At 47.2% G+C, this 19,116-nt stretch overlaps 1 protein-coding gene and 1 non-coding gene across 2 annotated transcripts in view; one reads left to right on the top strand and one right to left on the bottom strand.

Annotated features, from left to right (window-relative positions):
- Positions 1–18,876, top strand: part of JAM3 (junctional adhesion molecule 3) — a 29,064-nt gene extending 10,188 nt beyond the window's left edge. Inside the window, exons 2-9 of the mRNA XM_019954976.2 lie at positions 13,877–13,942; positions 14,397–14,510; positions 15,385–15,537; positions 15,865–16,067; positions 16,477–16,576; positions 17,656–17,785; positions 17,869–17,923; positions 18,176–18,876. Coding sequence (XP_019810535.2) covers positions 13,877–13,942; positions 14,397–14,510; positions 15,385–15,537; positions 15,865–16,067; positions 16,477–16,576; positions 17,656–17,785; positions 17,869–17,923; positions 18,176–18,211 — 857 coding nt within the window. The 3' untranslated portion in view covers positions 18,212–18,876. The remainder of the gene's footprint in view (positions 1–13,876; positions 13,943–14,396; positions 14,511–15,384; positions 15,538–15,864; positions 16,068–16,476; positions 16,577–17,655; positions 17,786–17,868; positions 17,924–18,175) is intronic.
- Positions 1,045–1,117, bottom strand: TRNAG-CCC (transfer RNA glycine (anticodon CCC)). The gene has a single exon. It is a non-coding gene; the product is annotated as a tRNA-Gly (tRNA).
- Positions 18,877–19,116: the final 240 nt, after the last annotated feature.

Raw genomic sequence — 19,116 nt, 5'->3', positions numbered from 1 at the left:
GCAGGAAGAACATAAGCTAGAATGAAGCTTGAATCTTAGCTCTACTCTACGACCTGTCCAACTCAACATCCGTAGCCATAAAAGAGTAGAAAAACATATAACTTTGTGGGATTGTTTTGCAGCCCATTGACTATGTATCATGCTCCTATCAAAGTGTCTGCATGAGTGGTAACAAAAATTATACCAATTAATATAGTAAAATTACAATTAACTAGTGTAATTGCATAAGCGCTTAGCAGAGGTTGGGCATAATGATAAGTTCTCAGCATTCGGTTGTAGAGATTTACTGTCAGTGCTAACTGTTGCTGCTGCTGCTGATACTATTACCATGTTGTTGTTTAGTTGCTAAGACCTGTCCTATTCTTTGTGACTCCTTGGACTGTAGCCTGCCAAGTTCCTCTGTCCATGGAATTTCCCAGGCAAGAATACTGGAGGGAGTAGCCATGCCTTTCTCCAGGGGATCTTCCTGACCAAGGGATGAACCCCCATCTTCTGCACTGGCAGACAGGTTCTTTAACACTGAGCCACCAGGGAAGCCCATAACTATGTTACTGCACTGTGTTTGATCCTCAATTATTCAGAGGCAAATCGAAAGTGAACCTCATCAGGCTTAGGCTTTTGGACTCCACTATTATTACAAAGAGGCCCCTTTCAAACCCCGAGTTTCATCCTAGCAGTATCCTCAGATTTGCAGAGCTTAGCCGCCTTAGCAGCAATCAGGTAAGAGTGTCTTCTTCTTCCCCTCTGCTGTTCTCCTTACGTCAGGTGGCCTTGCACTAGCGCAGCACGGAGATGAGTGTCTGTCCTTAGTTTTTGTTTGGGAAAGAGGCAGGGGCTTCACTGGCCATTTTAGATAGGGGTTGACAGAGATTTCTGTTCAAACATATAACAGCCCGGACAGATGAGAAACCATGGCCTCCTTTTCTCCCTTTTTAATATTATGTATTTATATGGCTGTGCTGGGTCTTCGTTCTGGCTTGGAGGATCTTATGACATCTTTTAGCTGTGGCCTGCGAGCTCTCAGTTGTAGCATGTGGGATCTAGTTCCCTGATCAGGGATGGAACCTGGGACCCCTGCATTGGGAGTGCGGAGTCCTAGCCACTGGACCATCAGGGAAATCCTTGTGTTTCTTAACTTATTTTAAAATAATTGCGAGTCAGAAGACCTGGTTTCCACTTTGATCTCTGATATATTCAGTTTTGAAGCTATACCTGTCTGCTGGTATATCTTAGTGACTGAACAACAGCAGTGTATCTGAGCCCTCTATCTGTGGAGAGGAGATAATATCCACTTTTCAGGGATTTTCCAGAGTTCAGCCGAGACTGTGGGTGCAAGTGGTCTGTACATTATAAAATGCTGTGCAGATGTAAACGGTACCGTTCTCGGCTTTGTTCCCTGTGAGTCCTAGAGTTTCATTAATCTTCTGGTTCTTTAGCCTACAATCCTGATTTAGAGGAACTTTCTCATATTGAAGCTTCCTTGATGGCTTGTTTTGATGAGACAGCAAGTTTTTACACTTATTTTCTCTATATAGGAAAGACATTTCATCTGAAGTACAGATTGGTGTCCTGATTTTTTCTTAAAAAAAAACCCCAGAAGTCTAGTTTTAAGTTTCAAGATTAAAGAAGAAATTACCTGATTTTCTTGTATTTAAAAAGTGGTTCCACGATGTTTATAGAGAAGATTAGACCTCTTTTTCCTGGGGACATTCATATGCCTGCCCTAGCAAACTTTGAATAATAAAACGTTTCAGTGGAAATTCCAGCATATCTTTAAGTGAAGAAGCTGCCAATATAAATCTGTGTGTTTACATTAAAAATAAGCATCTTTTTAGATGAATAAGTATGAAGAATGGATGAGTTCAGGAGAATGTCATGTGAGTATACAGGCCTTTGTGTCCACAGGAATCCCACGTCCTGAGATGGGGAGCTGGGGTGACCGTGGGAGCGCTAGCTAGGGGCTGGTCCCGGGAAAGTAGGGAGAAAATGAAGAATAGCCCTTGGGGACTCAGCAAGTCACAAGCCTGGGCGAGAGCACATGTCTGGGGCCACAGCTGACCCTCATCCCCAGTGGCCTCTCTGTCGGGGGAGGGAGAGTCAGCACTGCCCTGCTTCCTGGGGCGCCCAGCACCCGGCACGCAGGAGTGCTCCTGGGGACGTCAGCGTGCATGTGTGTGAGATGGTGCACAGCCTGTGTATCTGTGTATTTGTATACATACCACGTTCTTGTTTAGATTGTGGTTGTAGTTTGACTTGGAACCTGCACATCATTTCTAATCCAGAGTGTACAGCTCATTTTAAATTGCTCTCCCCTGTTAAATTTTGCCACATGAGATGGGCCCTGTCACGTACAAGCTATGTTTCTGTTTCTAGAGACCTGTTGTCCTCTTGGGTTCTGAAATCACAGCCGTGTGATAAGGAGGTTTAGAGGAGGAGAGGCTGGGTCCCCGTCACCCTGTGGCTTGGCTCAGGGACCACACTGGACCTGCGTTACAACAGAGGGAAATCGGGTGTGTGGGTGTCCTGGTAATTTGTGGGTCTGCTGCTGCTGCTAAGCCCGACTCTGTGCGACCCCATAGATGGCAGCCCATCAGGCTCTTCTGTCCATGGGATTCTCCAGGCAAGAATACTAGAGTGGGTTGCCATTTCCTTCTCCAATGCATGCATGCATGCTAAGTCAATTCAGTCATGTCCGACTCTGTGCGACCCCATAGACAGCAGCTCACCAGGCCCCTCCATCCACGGGATTCTCCAGGCAAGAATACTGGAATAGGTTGCCATTTCCTTCTCTGAATTTGTGGGTCTACAGAAGCGAAAAATGACAACCTTCTCCATTGAGATGAATTATTTCAAAAGAACACAGAGATTCCTGCTTTATTGTTTATCTGGAATGAGAACAACGCTTTTTTCCCAAGCTCCAGTTTGCTTTATTTTTTCATTTTACAAATTATTTTTGAAAAAAATCAAATGTATTTAAAGAGTGTGTATATATGCCATGTAATTTATTTTTAAAAAGTTAATATAGTTGGTTTATAATGTTAGTTTCACGTGTACAGCACAGTGATTCAGTTATACATATATATATATATCTATTCTTTTTCAGATGCTTTTCCCTTGTAGCTTATTATAAAATATTGAATATAATTCCATGTGCTATACAGTAGGACATCGTTGTTTATTTTGTATACAGTTTGCTTTTAATTTGTGATTTTAAAAAATATGTATATTTTATTGAAGTATAATTGACTTACAATGTTTCAGGTGCAGAGCAGGGTGATTCAGTTATACAAATACACATATATAAAAAAAATACACATATATTATTTTTGAAATTATTTTCCATCACAGGTTATTACAAGATATTGACTATAGTTCCCATGCCATACAGTAAACCTTTGTTGCTTATTGAATATATATTTTTAAATTAGAAATCTAGCATTCTATTCATACTAAGTTAAACAAGCAGAATCAAAATATAATTTTTTTAGTTATGCAAAAATTCATACATTTTCTAAAATATGTATATGTATTTATATATATATATATATATATATACACACAAAAGCTTTTATACTACACTTGATAAAAATTGAGAAAGAATACCAAAAAAAAATGAAGAGATGGAGAAATTGGAGAACATAAACTAAATGAAATAGGAGCACTGAATATGAAATAGAAAAAGTGAAACAAACTAGATAAAAGTAAAAGATCGTCATATAGTCTAGTTGTTTTTAAACATGACTGCTGATTAGGAATCTGGAGCTCCAGAGAAAAAAAGCAATACCTGAGCATTTTTATTCTTCAAAAAATTTTAAGGTAATTCTGATATGCATCTGGATTTTAAAAAGTGATCCCAGACCCCAGACCTGTGTCGCCTCAGACCAAACAACTGCAAGGGATGGAGTGCAAACCCACACATCAGCAGATAATTGGATTAAAGCTTTATTGAGCAAGGCCCTGCCCACCAGAGCAAGACCCAGTTTTTCCCATGCCAGTCCCTCCCATCAAGAAGCTTACACAAGCCTCTTAGCCTCATCCATCAGAGGGCAGACAGAAGAAGCACCATCTCACAGCAGCTAAAACAACAACCATATTACAGAAAGTTAATCACAGTGAAAAAGCAGAAAGGTATGTCCCAGATGAAGGAACAAGATACAGCCCCAGAAAAACAACTAAATGAAGTGGAGATAGGCAACCTTCCAGAAAAATAATTCAGAATAATGACAGTGAAGATGATTCAGGATCTCAGGAAAAGAATGGAGGCAAAGATTGAGAAGATGCAAGAAATGTTTACCAAAGACCTAGAAGAACTAAAGAACAAACTGAGATGAATAATACACTAGAAGGAATCAATAGCGGAATAACTGAGGCAGAAGAACAGATAAATGACCTGGAGGACAGAATGATGTAAGTCGCTGTCACAGAACAGAATGTAGAAAAAAGAATGAAAAGAAATAAAAACAGCCTAAGAGACCTCTGGCACAACATTAAATGTACCAACATTCACATTATAAGGGTCCCAGAAGGAGAAGAGAGAATGGACCTGAGAAAATATTTGGAGAGAGAGTCGCTGAAAATTTTTCAAACATGGGAAAGGAAATAGTCAACTAAGTCTAGGAAGCACCAAGAGTCCCAAGAAGGATAAACCCAAGGAGGAACGCACTGAGACACATGGTAGTCAAAACTGACAAAAATTTAAAAAGATAAAATATTTAAAAAGCAACAAGGAAAAAATGACAAATAACATACAAGGGAACTCCTATCAGGCTATTAGCTGATTTCTCAACAGAAACTCTACAAGCCAGAAGGGAAGGCAAGATTTAAAGTGATGAAAGGGGAGAACCTTCAACCAAGAATACTCTACCCAGCAAGACTCTCCTTCAGATTTGATGGAGCAATCAAAAGCTTTCCAGACAAGCAAAAGTTAAGAGAATCCACCACCAAACCAACTTTACAACAAATGCTAAAGTAACTTCTCTAAGCAGGAAACACAAGAGAAGGAAAAGACCTACAGAAAATAAACCCCAAACAAATAAGAAAATGGTAATGGGATCATACATATCGATTATTACCTTAAATGTAAATAGATTAAATGCACCAACCAAAAGACATAGACTGGCTGGGTAGATGAAAACATGTGCATTTATACACTTCCACTTACCACATCACTCTGCTTGAGCCCCCTCCCTCAATTGTATGTAATTATTTTGTATTGTTAAGTTAGTCATATTCCCATTACGGCTTGCAATTGTAATTATCTTTTATTTTTTGTCTGGCTATTGATTGTGAAAACTGATAAACATCTTTTACTTATTGTGATTATATAACTATTACTCACTTAATACCATTGTATCATGATTGGTCAACAGAAAAATAATAGAACTCTGTATCAACAAAAGTGAAAGTCATTCAGTTGTGTCCAACTCTTTGCACCCCATGGATTATACAGTCCATGGAATTCTCCAGGCCAGAATACTGAAGTGGGTAGCCTTTCCCTTCTCCAGGGGATCTTCCCAACCCAGGACTCGAACCCATGTCTCCCGCGTTGCAGGCAGATCTTTACCAGCTGAGCCACAAGGGGAGCCCAAGAATACTGGAGTGGGTAGCCTATCCCTTCTCCAGCGGATCTTCCTGACCCAGGAATCAAACCGGAGTCTCCTGCACTGCTGGCAGGTTCTTTACCAGCTGAGCTATCAGGGAAGCCCTAAACTAGGATGTAATAGAAAAACCTGTAATCACTTTTTTAAAATTAAAAAAAAAAGAGTAGCAGTTGGATATTTTGTAGAATGTTCCTCAGAGTTTTTCTGATGTCTCCTAATGATTAGACTTGTGTCATAGATTTTAAGGGGGTGGCTGAGTGACTACCACAGAGGTACAGCACCCTTCTTATAATATCACCATGATGTGTCATTGATAATGCTGCCTGGATCTCTGGGTTTAGGTGGTGGCTTCTGGTTTCTACCCTGTGAAGTTACTATTTCTCCTTAACACTGTTTGAGGTTCAGCCAGCCTACCTCAAGGAGAGGGGTGTTAAACTTCACCTCCTACAGGGCAGAATATCAAATAATCTGTGTTCATATGTAAAACCACCACAATAGCTATTAAATATTTGGGGGATCAGATATTCTGAAACTGTCCAAATGTTCTGTTTCTCCTTAAAGTTTTCCCACTAATTTTGGCAACCATCAATGGATCTTGCCGGAAGCAGCTATTACTCTGTTATTCTAAAGATGGTTTTCTGTTTCCCTCATTCATTCTACATTATTAATTGGGATTCTTCCATAAAGAAAGTTCTTTCTGTCCCATCCATTTGCGTATTCATTAGCATATGCATATCATATGGACTCATGGATATTTATTTTATTCTTTGTGTTGTAACACAGTCTGTCATTTATTTTTTGTGCTCAGATCTTCCAGCTTTAGTCTTTGGAAGCTCTTTCAATTTGGCTTCTGGTCCTTTGATGTTTTTGTTTGTTTGTTTTAACACTTCCTCACTTTCTGGCACTACAAGATGTTCCAGGCTTATCTTGTAATATTTTCCCCACCCCAGCCTCAGAATTAGCTATTTCTCCAAGGAATTCTAGTTCCCTTCACCGGGGAATGGTATTTAGAAATCAGGATCTGAGTACTGAGTGTGTTCTTTGTTATGGAGGTGTCAGGACTTCTAGGCTCTTGGAGGACGGGGCTAGGAAGTGTGTGTGTTTTTAGTGACCCGTGTATGCACACACGTTTGTATTTATTTCTGTACTTGTGTACATGAAATAAACATTAGTTTGTATTAGTGCCTCTGACTGATCTAGCGCTACAGAGCTATTTCTGGCTTCCCCCTTGCATATTCATAACTTCTTTTTTTTTCTGACAGTGAAGAATTTGTCTCTCATTATTGATGGTGGCCCTTATAGTTTTTATTTGTTTAACCCAGTTATATGTGTAAAGTATTTTCAGAGTTGCTCACCTGTACTGCTGTAAGACGTAACTTTATCAACTAGAGTGCAGTGTTTGTGCAACGTTCTTGTCTTAGTAGCCTTGTTATATCCATTCAGAACATATTTTCCAAAGTTATTTCTGTCAATTCCTTTCTTCCCCTCCCCCTTAAGTGAGGTTATTTCACTCGTAATACAGTTAGTTTCATTTGTCAGTCTGCATCCCATCCTGGTTCCCAGGACATCTTGTATGATATGTATATGTATGTGTGTGTGTATATGTTTGCCTGCATCGGGTCTGAGTTGCGGCACACCAGGTCTTCACTGTGTCACGCAGCTCTTTGATTGCAGCGCGTGGACTCTCCATTTGCAATGCATGGGCCTAGTTCTGTGGCACATGGGATCTCATGGTCAAACCCGTGCCCCAGGCATCGCAAGGTGGATTCTTAACCACTGGAGCAACCAGGGAAGTCCCTGTACTTTTCAGTGTTCATGAAATACAAAGTTCATTCTTTGTGGTATACGGTTCTGAAGGGTTTGGTGAACGCTTGGCCACAGATGCGCCATCACAGCACCACACCCTGTTATGTCTATCAGGCAGCCCCTCACCTCTTTTTTAAAATTGAAGTTATTTATTAGAATAAATGATTTCATGGGTCCTTATAGTGTATTCTTTTTTTTTTTTACTAAAATAAAACACGTAATGCTAAAGTCGTTCCTTCAGAGCAGCTTTTGACATGAAATACCCTGCAGGTCAGCCAGGGCTGGAGTCCTTGTTTTGTTAGACTGAAATTGTTAGCAAAACAAGTGAAGAGGACCATGGCTTTACTTGATTTTTGTCCCAGAATGATAGTGTCTTTGATGTGGCTTCCCAGGGAAGAATTTCCTCTCTAGACAGGCATGTCTGATTTTCCTGTTCCTAGTGGAGCAGGTGAAGACCAGTTAAAAAAATCAGACCGAGGCCACCCCTGCAGATGTTTCAGCAGTCTCTCGTGCCGACCATTGATCTGTATTCCATTTCCTCTTCTATCTACTTTTTTTTTTTTTTTTACAGTTTTGCACTTTCTCCCTTTTTATATGTCTATTTTTATGTGCATTTATATAGTAAACTTTATGTATTTTGTCCTGACTGTGCCTCTGTCTCTAAACTCTAGATTTTTCTCTCATACTGCCCTGTTTCTGTCTCCTTACAACTAGCTTTAATGTAAAATTAAAAATATATATATTTTTTTGCATTGGCTGTATTTATTGAATGTATAATCTGGTCTGAACTTAAAATATAAGTAGATTGAAAGTGTCACTCTTTGTTAAGATAAGAAAAAGCAAATTAAATTGCTTCATAATAATTTGTTTATTCTGTGTATGACTCAGATGCCATCAGTAGGAAATGGTTTTCATACACTGGTGTTAGAGAAGAAATAGAATGTATTCTTCCACCTCAAGTCCAGTGGCATTAAAACCAGTGTGCACAGACCCCTCCTCCCCACCCCAGCACCTCCACCCCCACCCTGGCTGTGCCCTCCTTCCTCTGCCCGTCTAGGCTGACCCCCCAGGCTCTGGTTTACCGGGTGGTTTGATGCTGAGGGACATATAGGACCCAGCCATTCCTCCTCCCCCTCGCCAGGTTGCCCCCCTCAGCTTACTTTAGTGATGGGACTCCTCCCACTGTGACCCTGGAAGGGTTCCCTGGACTGTGTGAACCCCTCTGCCTGAGGAGGGAGGGTGAGGGGAGGGCTCCCTCCAGGGCATTAGCTCTTCAGACACTGTCCAGGTACCACTTGATAGACTTTTCATCTGCTGTGCCCTGGCCTGGTTAGTGGGAGCTGTGGTCAGGAATCTTCTATGGCTTTGGCCTGGAGATGAGTTAAAGGAAATAGCAATCTGAATTGGCGTCAGCAGGGCCTCGCTGACGTCTTGCTGCTTAGCGGAGCCCTGGAGCAGGATGTGATAGTGCTGAGGCTCTGTCTAGAGTCACGGGGGTACACGTGCTGTGCCCAATAAATCTGGGATTCAAGACAAGATGCTCTGTGTCCAGGGTGTAAGTCAGGGTCCCCCAGAGAAATGCAGCAAACAGAGTGTGTGTGTGTGTGTGTGTGTGTGTGTGTGTGTGTGTGTGTGTGGCTAGAACAGAATGCATTTCCTTTCCGTATGTATGTTCTATACACACACAGAGATTTACTGTTAAGAACTGGCTTGTGTGATTATGGAGGCTGGTGACTTGAAACTCTGCAGGGAAGGCCTGCAGGCTGGAGACCAGGAGGGCTGAGAGTGCCCTCCTGCCTGGGAGACTGGCATTTTTGATTTGTTGGTGCCTCCTGACTGATTGGATGAGCGCTGCCCACACCCCATCCCACACACACACATTAAAGAGGACAGTGCAGTTAAAGTCCACAATTTAATACTAATCACAGGTGGCACTATTGGTAAAGAACCCGCCTCCCAGTGCAGGAGACTTAAGGAATACAGGTTCTATCCCTGGGTCGGGAAGATCCCCTGGAGAAGGGAATGGCAACCCACCTCAGTATTCTTGCCTGGAGCATCCCATGGACAGAGGAACCTCGGGGGCTGTAGTTCATAGGGTCGCAAAGAGTCAGACACAACTGAAGCAACTTAGCACACACACACAACACAAACACTCTCAAGTTAACACTTGGACCATCGCAGTCAGATTTACCTGGAACTCCATGATGCTTGCTTGGTTCTCTTCATACTTGATTTGTAAGGGTCTCTTTGAATAACCATTTAGTTGAGCCAGAGTAACAACAGGCCAGCTTTAACCAGAGCTTCAGCTGCCTGTGTTCTCATCAGAACCCTCTACAATGTGTCTGGAAAATATCACTGACATGGACCTTCTCCCCCTGCTCTTAAATTCCATAAAACTTGCTTAAGGAACCGAAGCAATGTTGAAAACGTACTGTGATGGGAGGCCTTCTTCCAGGGACAGGCCCTGCTCACCAGGCACGCAGGCGTGGTCTCGAAGGGCGGATGTGCAGCCTTCTCACTGGAAGGCCTGCACTGCTGTTTATATTTAGCCCGGAGTCCTGGGACCTGCGAGGCGGCTCGCGGTGGAGCCTCTGTGCGCCCGCGCGGCCCCAGGCCCGCTCGCTGGACTGGACGGAATGTCAGCAGCTAAATATAACTCTTTACAGACACACGCAGGCAGGCGAGTCCCGAGTGAGCCAAGCATCCGGCTTTAGTGGAAACATTTTCTAACAGAGTCGCTTTCCCCTCTCAGTTTACAGTAATGAATGTAAACCCAGATCAGTGTGATTTTTCATTGAGAGCTGTCTCTGCAGTTAAGATGGTTGCAGGCACTCAGAAGGCAAAAGGAAGGCCCCCGCCTGGCCTGGCCCAGGAGCCAGCAGGCCTGTCTTGCTATTCAGATTGGTTTTGTTTCCACGGGAGGAGAAGATGGGCAGTTTGCACTTCGCCATCTGATGTGTATGGATGTGGGTTGGGTGGTGCCTTTGGGGTTTCATTTTCCCTCTGTTTCAGACTGCCTCAGGACATAGGCACCAGTGTGGGCTCCGGGGCAAGTGACCAGAGCAGGGCACCGTCTGTGGAGTTGGCTGCCTGCGGCCGAGATGGCCTTACCTCAGCAGCTGTTCCAGCTCACAGTCTACTTTTCTATGACCGTTTTTTATTGTTATCAGTTCCTTCGGCCTGCGGATCCAGAAGCACTTGGTAGCCAGTGATTCTTGAGAAAGCAAAGGGGGGACAAGCCGAGTCCTCATACCCAGCAACAGGCCTGTGCTTCTGGGGACCGGGCTCTGCACTTGGGGTGGCCCTGGTTTGACATGAGGGGCTTGGAGAGACACAGACCCGGGCCCTTCCCAGCCTGCTGAGTTAGAATTTGGGGTATGTCCTCTCGGGCCAAGAAGGTGGAGTAGGACGTGGGCTTTTAAATGGGGCCCCGAAGTAATCCCCCCACAGCCTGCCTGGCGTCAGACCCCCAGGCCTGGGGGTCTTGCAAAACAAAGTAGAAATATGTACTTGCTACTCAGAGTTGTGGCATTGTTCCAGACCAGGAGAGCGACGCAGGCGTCTGGGTGGTGGGGGACGGGGACAGGAGGCTGCAGGACCCAGCGAGGCCTCCTCCCTGCCTGCCCGCTCCTCTGCTCCCCAGATTCAGTGTCCTGGCTTCCTGGAAGAAGGAGGGAGCTGCTGGAGACAAGACACCATTGCCATGCCTTCCAGAGGCTTCCTCAAGGCTGTTTCCCTGGCCTCTCGGCTAAGGAAGGTCCTGCAGAACAGAGTAATGTGAGCGGGACTTCAGGGTCTGAATCAGGCTTCCTTCAGCCCCAGATCCTCTTCTCACCTGCTGTTGCTGCTCTCTCTATAAATAAGGGACTATTTGAGCAGTGAAGTAGGGACTGTGCATTGAAACTCCTTGCTTCTGGTTTTGGTTCTGTGCTCATAGATGTGAACCAGCTGGGCGCATGGTCACCCCGCCCCTGACAGAACCTGGGAGGGGGCAGTGCTTTCAGGAGATGCTGGAGCCAACCCACAGGGTGAAACCCCGGCAGCACTCTGGCCTTCCCACCCCTCCTGCTTGGCTCTTTCCTCAGCAGGCTGGGCGTCAGTCCTGTTCTGAGAAAAATCCCAGCGCTTCAGTTCTCCTTCTCAGCAGGAGAATGGTCGAGCCACAAGCAGCCCCGACCCCATGCTGGCTGCTGGTGTGTGTCCAGGCCTCACTCCTCCCCCTGCTGACCCTGACATGCGTTCTCCATCTGGCAGCCTCGCCGCCACCCACCACAGTCTCTTAGGAAGAGCACCCGTTTTCCCTTGCAGACCACTGTCTAGAGGGGTGGGGTCCTTATCCTTCCAGAGCTCAGTCTCCTAACCAGATGACACGGGGACTAGACACTGACCTGGCCCTCTGGCTCCTACTCTGCATCTGCTGAGCTGGCGCCCCAGCCAAGGGGCAAAGGAGGGTGTCCAAGCGGTGACTCGTGCAGTGAAACGCCTCCATGCCCGCCCCACCATCTCTCTGGCTTATTGAATGGATGGTTGTGACCTGGAGCTCAGAGCACAGGTCTTCACATATTCTTACCTGTGTTGTCAGCTGAGGCCCAGGAAGGCCGTCTCTAGGGATGGCAGATTTTCCTAGAGGCCAAGCAGCCGAAGGACTCTTCATAGGTGGTCAGTGTACCTACTTAATCTTTTCACCCAAGAAAATCGGCTAAAACATTTTGAGACCATGATAACCAATTACAACATTGTTTAAACTCATGGAGAGTCAGGAGCTAGTTTTGAAAGGGATCACCATGCAAATAGCATATTTTGATTTCATCCATTAGCTTCACTCAACTAAACTTCATGAAAATCACCATGTTGTTATTTTTCTTATTTTACTCAAGACTGGAGAAAGCCTTTAATGTTGGGAACCACAGGTTAGATAAACAGCAAATCCAGCGAAGTGAACCCTTGCGTGGCTGGTAACTGTACCCAGAATGTCCATGCCATCCTACTGGGAAGTGCCAGGCCAGAGGGAGGAATGGCAGGAAGGCCTATGTGGATCTGGGAGATGATAGAAAGATTAACAGTGACTCCAAGCAAGATAAAATTAAAAAAAAAATTTTTTTTATTGTGATAACATTGATTTATAACATTATATAAACTTCATGTGTACAACATTATATTTCTGTTTCCACTACAGCTGCTCACCACCAAAAGTTTAGTTTCCATCTGTCACTGTACTGCTCACACCTACACCCGTCCCCACCCGCTCTGTAACCGTTACTCTCTCTTCTTGACCTATCATCCTTTGGTTTGTTCATTTATTTTCTCATTTCCTTTGCTTGCTTTCCTATTTCACCGGTGACTGAAATCACACGGTACTTGTCTTTCTCCATCTGACGTTTCACTTGGAATAACAACTCAAGTTTCATCCATGTTGTTGCAAATGGCAAGATTTCATCCTTTGTATAGCGGTGTAATATTCCATCCCACTCGGATTTATACATTCACATTGCCCCCCACCCCCACCCCGCCACACACACCTTTTATCTGTTTTTCCACTGATGGCCACCTAGTTTGTTTCTGTATCTTCGCTACTGTAAATAATGCTGCAGTGAACATTGGTGTGCATATATCTTTTATAGTTAATGTTTTGTTTTCTTCTGATAAATATCCAGGAGTGGAGGAATTGCTCAGTCATATCTAACGTTGAGTAGAACCATTTTTGCATTCCTGGATAAATCCCACTTGTTCGTGGCGTATGATCTCTTCAATGTATTGTTATATTCCGTTTGCTCATACTTTGCTGAGGTTTTTTGCATCTATGTTCCTCAGAGATACCGGCCTGTAATATTCTTTTTGTGTGTCACCTTTGTCTGGTTTTGGTATCGGGGTGATATTGGCCTTGACAAATCAGTTAGGAAGCCTTCCCTCCTCTTCCATTTTGGCGTAGTTTGAGAAAGACAGGTATCAAATCACTGAATGTTTGTTAGGATTTACCAAGGAAGCTGTCTGGTCCCGGACTTTTGTGTTAGGGGAGGTTTTGGTTACAGTTTCAATCTCCTTACTAGTGATGGGTCTATTTGGATTTTCTTTCTTCATGATTCAGTCTTAGAAAGTTGTATAAATTTAAGAATTTGTCCGTTTCCTCTGGGTCGTCCAGTTTGTCAATGTGTAGCTCTTCTCTTACTGTCCCTCACAAATACATACTTAGAGGGAAGGTCCTGAGAGCTCTAGCGTCTTTATTCTGGGGCGAAGAAAGAGAGCGCACTCTGGAAACTCTCCTTTCTCCGGGTTCCTTCTGGCAAAGGTCAGACTGAGAGAAAGCCGTCACCCTGCCATATCTTAAAAGACTTGGTTGTGGAATAGGATGTCTTCTATCCTCTGTGGCTAGTGACTGCAGCCTCCATGAAGGAAAATCTGGCCTCAGATGCAGGCTCTCTGCCGTTTCAGAGCCACATCGTCTCTGACTTGGCTTTTCTTTCTCCTCTCAGGCTGCTTGATCGGGGCTGTGAATCTCAAATCCAGCAACCGAACCCCAGTGGTTCAGGAATTTGAAAGTAAGTACAAGGGAGGCTTGAGGCAAAGGGGCATTACTCGGTGGCCTGGCGGCCGACACAGGACAGGCGCACGGACGTGCATGCCCAAGAGGCCCGTCGGCACCCCCGGTGTGCACGCGTGTCAGCGCAGCACGGCTTCGGCGGCTCTCGGCAACTCAGCAGGCTCCCTGCTGGCCACCACCTGGTCCCTGGCACGTCTGCATTTACATGGCCAAGAGCATTCTGACGTAGAAGCACAGGATGAGGGGGACGTGCACTCTCTTTGCTAATCATCTTCATTGTTTTTCTGGCTAAAATTAAATTTTCTCAGAGTCTGGCGCTAGCTGGATTTTTAATCTACACGACAGACCTAAATAGACATAGCTCGTAGGGTCTGGGTATACAGGTGAACCTGAAATTGTTCCACAATCACAGAGAGTTCTCTCTCCCTTTTTTCTAACCCCTTTCTCATTAGGTGTGGAACTATCTTGTATCATTACGGATTCACAGACAAATGACCCCAGGATTGAATGGAAGAAGATCCAAGATGAACAAACCACCTATGTGTTTTTCGACAACAAGATTCAGGGTATGATCCTGTGGTCCTCTTTGTACAGAAGGCCCTGGCGTGCACTTGTGGCCAAGACTTGGCTCTGCGTGGACCTACATCTGGAGCCGGAATTGGTTTTCTGTCTGTTTTCCTATGGCGAATTCGAGCCTGCAGAAGTGGTGAGGATAGGGGTGGAGCCTCCCTGTAGCTGCCTCTCTGCTTCAGTAAATATCACCTCCTCAGGAGGACTTTAGTTTCCGTGCAGCCATCTCTTTGAGGTATCTAGTGAACGTTCTCTGAGGCCACCTCCCTCTCGTGAGCCATGACTTACAAGTTCAGTGACTTCAGCAGCAGCGGGACAGCAGTGACCACTGCATATACCTGGATGCCGATAACACCTCGCAGGAGAGCAAGGCGGGGGTACAGAGTTGTGTCTGACTCTTTGCAGGGGGTGCTGGGCCAGGAGCATGTGGGGCACAAAGACATGGAAGCATAGGGAGCTTCATGACGTATTCTGCATATAAGTTAAATAAGCAGGGTGACGATGTACAGCCTTGACGTACTCCTTTCCCAATTTGGAACAATATAACTGTGTGTGTTAGGGGTTGTGCAGGGCTTGTGCTTTTGGCGTCATATCTGAGAGATCACTGTCTAGTCCAAGGTCATGTGGTTCACATCTCTTTCTTCCTAAGGGTTTGAGTGTAGCTCGTGCAGTAAGGTGTGTTGTGTATGGTGTGGGCTGCGAGGTCGGGGTCCAGGTCGCTCTTGCACGGGGGTACCCTGTGGTCGCAGCACTGTCTGTGGAATGCTCCTTGTCTTTTGGTGCCGGGTGACTAGTTTTCTCCTTTAACGGGGAAGCCTTAGGGGGAGCCAGGCATCTGCAGGGAGTCCCTCAGTGCCTCTCCTCTCACAGGAGACCTGACCGACCGTGCAGAGCTGCTGGGGAAGACGTCTCTGAAGATCTGGAACGTGACGAGGAAAGACTCGGCCCTTTACCGCTGCGAGGTGGTTGCTCGGAATGACCGCAAGGAGATCGACGAGATCGTCATCGAGTTGACCGTGCAAGGTGGGGGTGCACGCAGGGCAGAGGCCCCTTGCCCTCGGCTCGGCGTCTGCTGGTGGAAAAGACCAGCTTCCTTTTCTTCCAGAGTCACGTCCCTGTGGGTGTGGCAGGACCCACAGGGGCTAGGCAGGGAGGGCTTTTGAGAGCTACAGGTCGGGGGCGCGGAGGGAAGTGGAGCTTCTGCCTCGCCCCTCACAAGCCGGAGGCACTGGAAAGGCTGGGGGTCTTCACGGGGGCTGGGATTCCCGCTGTGGAGCAGCTTTCTGAGTGGGCTCGGGTAAAAGCAGGCCTTGCTGCTGGTTCTCACCCCCGCCCACTCTCCTCCCACAGTGAAGCCGGTGGCCCCGGTGTGCAGGGTGCCAAGGGCCGTGCCTGTGGGCAAGGCGGCCACCCTGTCCTGCCAGGAGGGCGAGGGCTTCCCGCGGCCGCACTACAGCTGGTACCGCAATGACGTGCCACTGCCCACAGACTCCAGGGCCAACCCCCGCTTTCGAAACTCCTCTTTCGTCTTAAACCCTGAGACGGGCACTCTGGTAAGAGCTCCGGGAAGAGGTGCGGTATGGGCGTCTGTGCTGTGGGCAGAGCACCTGTGAGCAGACAGGAGACCAGAGCTACAGACTGTAATATCAGGAACCACCACTTCCCCCCAACCCCGCCCTTTATAGACAGGAAAGCCTGTAAGTGGGTGCAGGAGGGCAGGCAGAGCTGAGGGGACAGTGGCCAAGGGGAGTGCAGGGCAGCCTGCCCAGCGCCATCTGGAGCAGAGTCGGGAGGCAGTGGGCCTTTCTCACTGGCCACACAATGACATTGCAACATTGTTGGTGTGTTCGGGCTGCTCATGGTGTCGTGGGCAAGACTGAGCCACATTGTCGTGTTTGGGGACAGCCCCTGGTGGGGAGGTGGGACAGCACTGGGTCTCCCTTCACTCCCGACGCCTGGCAGGTGTTCAGCGCCGTCCACAAGGAGGACTCAGGCCAGTACTACTGCATCGCATCCAACGACGCGGGCTCGGCGCGCTGCGAGGAGCAGGACATGGAAGTGTGTGAGTGTCTGCTGAGCCTCGACCCGGGGGCTGGCGGGCCGGTCACACTCGCTGGTGCCCTCAGCTCAGTGCCAGCTGCTCTCTGCAGTGCGCACGGGCTCCCTGGAGTCTGCCGGGTCTGGTGGGAGGACCCTCTGAAGGACTGACCCACGGGTTCTCTGCTCAACCCACAGCTTTCACTGAAGTATCCTGAACTCCATTTCTTTGGTAACTGATAGAATCATGGAAACGTAAGGTTGTGTAAGGTCTCTAGGAATTTACCCAGTCTAACTTTTTTGCAGTAAGCAGAAACAAGGGCTCACCCCAGTAATTTATGCTGTTGGGGTGATTCTTCCTCTGGGCTGTCGGGGCTCAGTGGAGGTGGGCAGGGTCCAGGGCCCACCCCAGGTCCCCACAGGGACCCCGTGGAACCGGTCCCCAGGGGACTCCCCAGCTGCTGCCAGATTTGGGGAGCTGCTCTTGGGCAGGAAGAAGATTCCTGGGCTGTGCCCCAGAGTTCCTGACCCGAGAGACGGAGCTTGGAAACTGACGTTATGAAATCAGAATTCAAATGCATCTTTAACCATGTGCTCACATTCAAGAACCCTCTACCAGACAAGGGAGAACTGCAGCAGCTCCCAGCCTGGACAGCGTTGGTCGATACACCCCTGTGTGGTTTCCACTGTGCTTTTATCTGCACAAAGGGTGCAGCCTCAGGCCCCACACTGAAGCTCGAGAGTGCAGCTGAGGGTCTCCTTGAGGGATGGCTGGTGGCTGCAAGGCCATGTTCTTAGCTCCTATTTGCCCTTTTAACGACCACTTGAAGCTAAATAATCAGCAAAGAAAAGCCCTCGAAATTTAGGGGTTTTTCTTCCTTAGGACTCTGGCTCCTAGTTCTGATCTGTAGGGGAACCGTTTCTCATTAAGAAAGCCCTAGGATGTGCCCCAGAGGCTTGTTACTCCCCAGGGCGCAGGCCATGCTCCGTGGCTGTGGCGGCTGTGGTGCAGCAGGTGGTGTCACAGCCTGTGGGCAGAGCTGCTCCAGGCTGGGGGTGGTATTGGTGGGGGGACAGCATCTTCTCACCCCTCGCTTTCTCCAGATGACCTCAACATCGGCGGCATCATTGGGGGGGTCCTAGTCGTGCTGACCGTCCTGGCCCTCATCACAGGGGGCATCTGCTGTGCCTATAGACGTGGCTACTTCATCAGCCACGACCGGAGCGGGGAAAGGTGAGCCTGTCCTGCGTGAACAGCGTGCCCTGAGCATTGCTATGGCCTGTCAGGCGTCACCCAGCTCCTCTGCTCTGTTTCAGCTACAAGAACCCAGGGAAGCCAGATGGAGTTAACTACATCAGGACAGATGAGGAGGTAAGGGAGCCTGGAGACGGTGTCTCCACAGGGAAGATGGCATCCCCCCGAAAACCAGGCGGGTCCCCAGGAGAGAGATTTGAGTTATGTCCAGCACACGAGCCCCTCAGCATGCCCCCGGCGGTGTGCTTGTGGGGCATTCGGTCCGCAGGCCTTGTGGCCATTCCCATCTAAAAGCACATCGAGGGAAGTGGTGTCAGGCTCCTTTCCTACCTGCTGGCCACCCTCTAACCTGCTATGTTGGCCTTTCAGGGTGACTTCAGACACAAGTCCTCGTTCGTGATCTAGATGGTGGCGCGGCAGTGTGCACACACAGACACCTCCACGGGGGACCCTGCCAGGAGCAGCCCCGCAAGGGGCGCCAGATGGGGCTAGACACATGCACAAAAGCTTTTGTTTTGGCCAAAGTTGACCGCTACTCCTTTCTTACTTTTTAACAAGCTACACGAATAAAAGAGTTTTCCTGGAGATGGGCAAGTCACCACAAGGCGAGGAAGTGGCCGGGTTCGCGGAGCCAACCCCATGGGGTCTGCCAGCCTTGAGGTGGGCAGCCTGGGCTCAGGAGGCATGGTGACCTGTCCCGTGGTGGGGCCACGCCAGCATGAGCATCCAGGGCTGGCAGCCAGGGTCATGACCCGAGCCTTGGCTGCAGTGACAGGGCTTCACAGTGGCCCCGGGGCCACTTCATCCCCAGGCTTTGCCAAGATAGTCCTGGTGTCCATCTGAGGGATTCTTTTTGGGTCAGCATTTGATAACAGCAGCCCAAATCAGGACAGTAAACAGCTTGTTAGAAGGAGGGATCTTCTTAGCTGTGGGAACCCTGCTCATCCACAGAGGGTCCCAGCATTGGAGAGCCTTCATCTTGTGCTGAATCTGAAATGGTACTGACATGATGTTCTGCTTTTCTATGGGTGTTTATTTTATAAAATTTTACAGTCTAAATTTTTGCTAAAGATGTATTTTGATTATTGAAAATTTCTATTTAAATTGTAAATAAGTTGTCGTACGCCGTTAAATACTGTATCTTTTTTTTTTTTTTAAGTTCAACTTAAACTAGGAGCTTAAACTGCTCCTGTTCAATTGGAAACACCACTGGTGGCTTAGGAAACCTTTGAGAAAACTCCAGCTGAGTAACCTCATGGTCTATTTGTGTCCGTGCACAAGAGACACAGGGCTCCTGGGTGACCTTCCCT

Source organism: Bos indicus, chromosome 29 (genome assembly GCF_029378745.1).
Source record: "Bos indicus isolate NIAB-ARS_2022 breed Sahiwal x Tharparkar chromosome 29, NIAB-ARS_B.indTharparkar_mat_pri_1.0, whole genome shotgun sequence".
Taxonomy (NCBI): Eukaryota; Metazoa; Chordata; class Mammalia; order Artiodactyla; family Bovidae; genus Bos; species Bos indicus.
Note: the sequence above shows the minus strand (reverse complement) of the source record. Positions and strands in the feature narration are given on the sequence as shown.